Source organism: Chrysochloris asiatica, unplaced genomic scaffold (genome assembly GCF_000296735.1).
Source record: "Chrysochloris asiatica unplaced genomic scaffold, ChrAsi1.0 scaffold00136, whole genome shotgun sequence".
Lineage (NCBI taxonomy): Eukaryota > Metazoa > Chordata > Mammalia > Afrosoricida > Chrysochloridae > Chrysochloris > Chrysochloris asiatica.
The window spans coordinates 3,170,329-3,179,405 of NW_006408654.1; the positions used below are offsets into that span (position 1 = coordinate 3,170,329).

General features: G+C 39.0%; 1 protein-coding gene across 1 annotated transcript in view; it reads left to right on the forward strand.

Moving 5' to 3' along the window:
• The window catches only part of TRPC1 (transient receptor potential cation channel, subfamily C, member 1), a 112,851-nt gene that overhangs the window by 95,194 nt on the left and 8,580 nt on the right, over positions 1-9,077 (forward strand). Inside the window, exons 13-15 of the mRNA XM_006869858.1 lie at positions 1,934-2,109; positions 7,176-7,377; positions 7,911-8,105. Of these exons, the coding sequence (XP_006869920.1) occupies positions 1,934-2,109; positions 7,176-7,377; positions 7,911-8,105 (573 nt within the window). The remainder of the gene's footprint in view (positions 1-1,933; positions 2,110-7,175; positions 7,378-7,910; positions 8,106-9,077) is intronic.

A 9,077-nucleotide genomic window follows, 5' to 3' on the forward strand; every position in this document is an offset into this window, starting at 1 on the left:
TTCTCTTCTTAGTTGATGAATCTAGAGTCCTCCATGCCCCCATCTCTACCTCCATCTCTGGTGCTGCTGCTTCTCTGGATAAGGTCCCACATAAAAAAGACTATTTTTTGGAGGAGGGAAGGAGGTTATTGAGGAATTTTCTCAAGTTTTTATTACCAGTCCCCCCACCCCGCCCCACCCCGTAGTACCATTTCCTCTCTACTTCATTCAGAATAGGAGCAATATTTCTTTCTACTTTTTCCCTAAAAAATCAGCAGAATATCTGATTCTGCAGACATTTCAGCTAAAAGCCCCACAGTATTTAATTAGAATGTTCTGAGTAGGATTTCTGAGGCCGAGGTTATAGGCAAGGATTAATTCTAAGGTAGTATTGATGAGCAAATCAGACCAAAGGGGAAGGGTCTTTGAGGGTCTATATGTGTAATCATAGGCCCCAACATTTATGTTAATTGAAAGTGCTTATCTCAATGTCTTGCTTTTGTTTGGTCTAATTATTAGAATTATTAATATTGCAAATGGGTGAGCACCCCCTTGGATTCTGACAGCCTAGTTCAAAATCATGCTCCAGTACTTACCATGTTACTTAATCTCTGAGCCTTGGTTTCTCTCCCAGGTTATTGTGGGGATTCAATGAGTGGGAATAAGTTGCGTAGCAGAATGCCTGGCACATGGTGGACTTTAAATAAACATTTAGATACACTCTTTAATTGCCTTTATGGTCAATGGGTTAAGTGTGGCAAACCTGGAAAAGATTATAAGAAAACTTGCAAGTTAAAGTAGTACCTGCCACATGATTGCATACTTCATTCTGAACTACTTAGTTTTACTGGATAATGGTCAGATTTAAATGAGTGGCCTTTATAACATAAATGGCATATAGTTGCTGTTTCTAATGAGTGAAAAGTGATTTCAGGTGTTTTACATTTTAGGGTGCCTATGGGGGAGGGTTGTTGTTAAGTGACATCGTAGTGACCCCCATATAGAGTTTCTGAGAGTGCCTGGTGAGTTTGAACTGCTGACCTTCTGGTTAGCAGTCCAGTACTTATCCTATAGCACCATACCAGGGGATGGATGCTGGTGATGGTTGTGTGCCTCTGAGTCATTTCTGACTAATAGCAACACTGTATTAGGTTTGGTGGTTGTGGTTATGTGCCGTGGAGTTGATTCTGACTCATAGCGACCCTGTACAGGGTTTCTGAGTCTGTAAATCTTTACGGGAGCAGAAAGCCTCATCTTTCTCCCGCAGAATAGCTGGTAGTTTTGAACTGCTGACCTTGCGGTTTGCAGCTCAACTCGTATCCACTACGCTACCAGAGCTCTTTTATGAGGCTGTAAATCTTTTACGGGAACAGAAAGCCTCATCTCTCTCCCTTGGAGCAACTGGTAGATTTGAACTATGGACCTTGTGGTTAGCAGCTCATAATCACTATGCTACCAGGGCTCCTTAGGCTGTGGGTAGTGTTCTTTTAAGAAACAGAATGTTAGAGATCAAGGAGCCCAGGGATTTCCAATCTGCTGGAGCTGCAAAATGACCCAATGGACACAATAGAATGATGATGGCATGCCTAGAAGGGTTTTTTTTTTGTTGTTGTTGTTGTTGTTAAATGGCTGGATTTTTGATATTTTAAACATCTAAACTATCTCCATTGTTGTTGTTGTTGTTGTGTGCCGTGGAGTCAGTTCCGACTCATAGCGACCCTGTGCAGGGTTTCCTAGGCTGTAAATCTTTACGGGATTAGAATGCCTCATCTTTCTCCTGTGGAGCGGCTGGTAGTTTCGAACTGCTGACCTTGCGGCTTGCAGCCCGATTCGTCTCCATTAGATAAAATAAAAAGGATAACTTTTGGGCCATGTGCTTATCTTCCTTTTTTTGCCTGGTTATTTAATATTCATTATTTTGCTTCAATGAATATCTGTGTAATGTATTTCACAGATTTCTATGGGCCAGATGTTACAAGACTTTGGAAAATTTCTTGGGATGTTCCTTCTTGTTTTGTTTTCTTTCACAATTGGACTGACACAACTATATGATAAAGGCTATACACCAAAAGAGCAGAAGGACTGTGTGGGCATCTTCTGTGAGCAGCAAAGCAACGACACATTTCACTCGTGAGTGTCTTTTTATACTTTTTAATAAATACAGTTCTCTCTTTCTGTCATGTTACATATGGATTAATACCCACAGAAATGGACTTTCAAATTTTATTGGAGATCCTTCCTTAATACTTGCATGCCTTAATAACTACTTTCTTTTTCATTAGTTATTTAATAGTCATCATTATATATAGAACCTTATATAAGTAGTAGGTCTATGACTTACATTGTCTTCCCTCCTCCAATTTATTTAAATGGGGAAACTCTTGGCATTTCTGTACTCTCAACATTTTGGACAGGGCAGTTCTTCTTCAGTCTAATACGAGGGGGCTTCAGAATTTTGTGAAAAAAATGGAATTAAAGAATAGAGGAACTTTTTGCTGAAACTCCCTTATGTATTGTAAGATGTTCAGCATCTCTGTCCTCAAGTATTAAATGTCATTGATAACTCACAGTCAATGTTAGGTTCTTTTGTGAATTATGGAGTCCTGGTGTGGTCTTTTAGGATAAACACTAGCTGATTACCACAAGATTGGTGGTTCAAACCCACCAGTTGCTCCTCAGAAACCCTATACAGTGTTACAATGAGTCAGAACCCACTTGGTGGCACTTAACAACAACAACAACAACAGTTGTGTGTTGTTTAACATAGGCATTAATTTATACTCAATAAATATTTATTTAACGCTATTACTTAGAGTCACCATGAGTTGGAATTGACCTTGAAACAGTGGGTTTGGTTTTTGGTTTTATCACATGCTGAAATTGTTCTAAGTGCTGGAAGAATCAGTGACTAAAACTAGGCAATAAATACATAAACTATAGAGCATGTGACATAATGATAAGGGCTAAGGTGACAAAGTTTGAACAAGGGAATATAGTGCCAACAGGGTCTTACCCATGGTGGATGGCTTTCAGTGGTGCTTCCAGACTAAAACAGACTAGGAAGAAAGGCTTGGCTATCTACTTCCAAAAATCAGCCAATGAATATTGTCAAATCACAATAGTATATTGTCTGATATTGTACTAGAAGATGAGCCTCCTTCCTAAGTTGGAAGGCAGCCATGGAGTCAGGCATGTTGGTGATCAACAGCATGGTGTTGTAGAGGACAGGATTTGGTCTTTTGTAGATGAGGTTACCATGAATTGGAGCTGACTTGACAATAAACAGCAACAACAAAACTGAAAGCAAACACATGGTTGTTGAGTTGATTCTGACTCTTCCATGACTCTAAGACAGAATAGAACTGCCCAAGGCTGTGAATCCTTACAGAAGCAGACTGCAACATCTTTCTCCCATGGAGTAACTGGTGGGTTGGAACTGCTGACCTTTCAGTTAGCAGTTGAGCACTTAACCACCAGGGCTCCTCTCACAACAACAGAAAGTGTGAGTGTGAGTGTGAGTGTGTGTGTGTGTGTGTGTGTGTGTGTGTATAAGAAGGTACAGTTTTAAGATAAGAGCCTGGGAAGGCCTCCTAAGGCATGTGAAGGAGCGAGCTATGAAGGTGTCTGCAGGAAGAGCATTTACAGAAAGAAGGAAAAAGACCTGAGCTGGGAACAATGACTGGTGTGTTCATGGAAAGCCAGGAGGCCCGTGTGGCTGGAAAAGAATGAATAAAAAAAGTTGTAGGAGATGAGGTCAGAGAGGTAATGTAGAGGGGCTATGTATGTAGTTCCTTATCAGTCTTTATAAAAACTTTTGGCTATTGAGATTGAGAGCCATTTAAAGTGTTTGAGCAATCTAGTTTTGTATTTTTTAACAGTTTATCATACATAGTTTATTGACACAATGTATACAATATATTGTCTTTGTTTTTAAGTGCTGTGGAGTCGATTCCAACTCATAGCGACCCTGTATAGGTTTCTGAGGCTGGAAATCTTTGTGGGAGCAGAAAGCCTCGTCTTTTTCTTGTATCATTATATCACTGGTGGGCTGCACCACTGACCTTGTGGTTCACCGTCCAGTTCTTATACTAGAAAAGTTTATATTTTCAAATGAAAAATAATGTCCACAAAATTGGAGGTCAGTTGGACCAACTGATTGTGTAATTGATAAATGGAGTGACAGATTTATTTATATGCTTTCTGTTTGACCTTTCTGAGTATACAACATTAGCACTGGTTGATCTAGGCATCTATCCACTGTGGGTGGGATTAGAGAGAGTGTTCTAGAAAGAATTTAACTCCTGGATTCAAATTTGCTCAAAACCTTAGTCTAGCCAGGAATTTTACTATCTAGGCAAAGAGTTTCCTAAATGTCTTTGTTGTTCTACTTTATTTTATTTTAACTTTTTATTGTGAATTGAGTGAAGGTTTCCAGAAAAGATCATCAGGTTTACATTCAACAAATGACATACTTTGTTTCATCTCAATGATTACAATCACCTCCCTGCAACAACTTCCTCCTTATGGCTTCCCATGTACTTACTATATTTCACTAATGAACAAAGCAAAAATATTTTTTGTACACATACAAAACAAAAAATACATATTCATTTAAATGTCCAAAGGGCACATTTTGCAAGCCAGCCTTCTGCCTGTGGGCAGTCCATTGACCTAGAGCCCGCAGCTGTTCTCTCTCTCCATGCCATTGCCTCTCCACCACCTTTCTAAGTAGGGATCTCACACTCCACTCATACTCTACCTTTTTGATGGTCCTGGGTTCATCTGTTCCTGAAATGAAAGACTAACAGTTGTTGTTGTTAAGTGCCATGGAGTCAGTCTCGACTCATAGCGACCCTGTACAGGGTTTCCGAGGCTGTAAATCTTTACGGGAGCAGAACGCCTCATCTTTCTCCTGCGGAATAGCTGGTAGTTTCGAACTGCTGACCTTGAGGTTTGCAGCCCAATTCGTAACCATTATGCTACCAGAGCTCCTTACTACTACTCCTTTTTCATTATACATCTTCCATATTTACATTTTTCACAATCACAGTGAATCCTGCTAACAGTTCCTCACAATTGAATCTTAAAATTCTTTCTCTATCATCCTCCACCCCTTTCACCAAATCCACCTGGAAAAGAGGAAAACTATTCAGTGTAGATTCTACCTTAGCCCCTTCATTCCAAAACTCAGCACACTCATGAAAGCCTGTAATACAGACACTTCATGCCTTTAATGCAACCACGCATTTTTCATAGCCAATGTCTAAATTGCCTGTCCTTATCAACACAGTAAACTGAGGAAACAAGCTTATTTCTTGATATGAAGAATCCTTCTATTCCGTTGGGATTTTGAGTAACTGCGTTCATAAGCAAAGATCTGGTTCATCAAATTGTAGCAATTTACACTGGCTCACAGTCTTAAACATCTTTATCTTCAGCTGGTCAAGTTCTGTTCAGCTAGCTATCCAAGTTAGGTCATATGGGTACTAGTTTCAAATTTTCAAGTTCACTCACACCTGCCAACACTTCAGACCAGCTGGTCACTTCACTCTCGGCCCTAGCTCCCAGGGGCTAGGTCAGTGCCCATGGGCTCAGGAGGTCACACATCTTCCTAACCTTCAGACCAGCCAGGCCTTCCTCTTCTTATCTCATCTCATCATCTTATCTTAGGTGTCAGTGAAACATGGTCAAACTTGGCCCAAGTCTTCATTGTTGCATTTCCCTCACTTGCACTCACAAGTAGACCAAGGTGGCCACTAGTGAGCTTACTTCACTGCTCATGGGTTCCCTTTAAGTTTCAGTCTTAGAAGGGAGTTTTCCATTGCTTGCCTGACTCTTCTTGCCTTGATGCCTCAAAAGCAGACAACTTGCTTGAAATTAAAAAAGCCAAACAGTCTGCTTTTTTCTGCAGTTCTTTCTTTCAGTAAGAATCTTCTGTTCTCCCAACAGTTCTAGGTTGATCTGCATGTGTTTTCACATGGGACTGTCCCAACTCAGAAGTTTCTAGATGGAACTCAGGTTTCCACCTAAGGCCCCATACTCTATAAAAGCTTAACAAGAAGCCTATTTCACTGGACAAATTCTAACTCTCCCTTTAGAAAATCCTATCAGTTATAGAGGCTGAAGGTGGGCTTATAAGCTTTCTGTAATCATAAGTCCCAATACTCATTTCTATCACACATAAATATCTATTTTACAACAGTAGACAGGGAAAACCAATATCCACAAGCCAGTCAAACACATAAACATTTTTACTCCTCTTTTACCACATTCAGCTTGTGTCTTACTTTATGTATCTACTGACAAAACACTGTTGTTCCAAGGTTGTATGCAACTCACTGCATACTTCCTTAAGTCTTCCCCTATCTTCATTGTTCATCTGTCACTATCTACCTCTTCTTGTGTATTGCTCTCCCCACCTTGTATATTTCCTTTCCCATCACCAGAGCTAACATGTGTCTACCCTCTACCTAGTGAATTACTCTCCCCTCCCTTACACCCTTGGTAACCATCAAAGAATGTTTCTTTTAGCATGGAAACCTTTTCTTAAGCTTTTACAATAATGGTCTAATACAGTATTTGTCCTTTTGTGATTTACTAATTTCACTAAGCACGGTGTCCTCCAGGTTCATCCATGTTATGAGGTGTTTTGCATATTCATCGTTATTCTTCAAGGTTGCATAGTATTCCATTGTGTGTTTGTGCCAAAGTTTGTTTATTCATTCTATTATTGATGGACACTTAGTCTGTTTCCATCTTTTTGCTATTGTGAATAGAGCTGTGTTGAACATAGGTGTGCATATATCTACTTGTTTCCTTGCTCGTATTTCTTGTGGCTTTGTACCAAGTAGAAGGTTTGCTAGGTCATAAGGTATTTCTATTTCCAACTTTCTGAGGAAGTGCCATACCATTTTCTAGATGGGTTGAATCTTGTTTGGTTTTAATAAGATCATATACAGGATAGTTACTATGTTAAGAATAAACAGAAAGGCGGCAAGGAGTTAAATAGAAATAGCGTAGCTTTGTTTTTACATCTCTTTCTTTGTTTAAAGTAAGGCATAACTGTCTTGTAGGAATTAACCTCATTTATTTTATGAGGTGCTATTCTTGGATCATCAATGTCTAAAAAAAATAATTTTGATCTAAATAATCACTGTGGATTGGTTTTCTTGACATAAATGTAATCATCTTTACAGGTTCATTGGCACCTGCTTTGCTTTGTTCTGGTATATTTTTTCCCTAGCGCATGTGGCAATCTTTGTTACAAGGTTTAGCTATGGAGAAGAACTGCAGTCGTTTGTTGGAGCTGTCATTGTTGGTACCTACAATGTCGTGGTTGTGATCGTGCTGACGAAGCTGCTGGTGGCAATGCTTCATAAAAGCTTTCAGTTGATAGCAGTAAGTTCTAACAAATTTACTTTTTTTTTTCAGATCTTACCAATTGTACGTAATATGTAAAATAGCAAATGACAGCAAGAATTAGATAGTATCATTTAAAAATTAAATACAGATTTTTGAAATATAAGTTGTTGTTGTCAAGTGCTGTTCAGTCTGTTTTGACTCATTGCCACCCTCTATAGGGCTTCCAAGGAGTGGCTGGTGAGCTTGAACTGCTGACCTTATGGTTCAAACCAACCTTGCAGTCTAGCACATTAAAACACAGTGCCACACCAGGACTCTTGAAATGCAAGTAATTAGTTATAAATTTTTTAATTTAATTTTTAGACAGTTTAAAATGGTCTTTCTCTCTATATATATACTCTCACACACACACTCTTATATACCCATATGCATACATATGACACAGCTTCAAAAAGTTTGTGGAAAAATTCTCATTGTCTTTTAATTCCATTTTCTCACAAACTTTTTGAAGCCCCATCATTATGTATGTATGCATATTCTATATTGCTTTTTTCCTGTGCCTCTTATAGAATCATGAAGACAAAGAATGGAAGTTTGCTCGAGCAAAGTTGTGGCTTAGCTACTTTGATGACAAATGTACATTACCCCCGCCTTTCAACATCATCCCTTCACCGAAGACTATCTGCTATATGATTAGTAGCCTCAGTAAGTGGATATGCTCTCATACATCAAAAGGCAGGGTCAAACGGCAAAACAGTTTGAAGGTAAGAAACTGGGAGTTTAGATTGCAACATCCACTTTTAAAAATGCTTAATCTCAGAAATTGCCTAAACTATCAATATGCAAACTCCTTAAGGGCAATAACTGTCTGATGATTTGTTCCACTACTTTGTCCATAATACATGGCATAATATTTGACATAAAGTCACAATTCAATACATATTTATTGAGAGAGAGATGTGATTTTTAAGGTTTCAGAGTTTTCTATCACACGAAATCTCTTCTCACAGTTTTAAAATATAGGAAGTATTCAGAATACCTATTCTGTCAGCGTAGGTAAAGAATGACCACTGACATCACCTTATATTTTTCTGGTTCTTCTTAAAAGGTAACTTTATTGCTATTATAAAGGAGTTGGCAAGCTTTTTTAAATAAAAGGACCAGGTTACTAATTTTACTGTTTAGTGTGTGACTATATATATACAGGAACCCTGGATGTATAGTTGTTCAAAGCAATTGGCTGCTAACCAAAAAGTTACCAGTTGCTTCTTGGGGGAAAGATGTGGCTGCTTCCCTAAAGCTTAACAGTCTTGACAATAGTCCTGTGAGGCAGTTATATACTCTGCCATAGAGGGTCACTATGAGTTGGAATTGACTTCATAGATGGCAGTGGGTTGTTTCCTTTTCCAAAAGTTTGTGGAAAAATTGAATTAAAAGATAATGGAATGAAGGCCCCTTGTATGTTGTTGTTAGGTGATATCGTGTCGGTTCAGACACATAGCGACCCCATGCACAACAGAATGACACCCTGCCCGGTTCTGCACCATCCTTACAATTTTTATTACGTTTAAAAACATTGCTGCTGCCACTGTGCCAATCCATCTTGTTGGAGGTCATCTTCTTTTTCGCTGACCCTCTCCCAAGTATAACGCCCTTCTCCAAGGACTAGTCCTTCCTGATAACATGTCTGAGGTATGAGAAACAAAGTGTTCCCACCCTAGCTTTTTTTTTTTTTT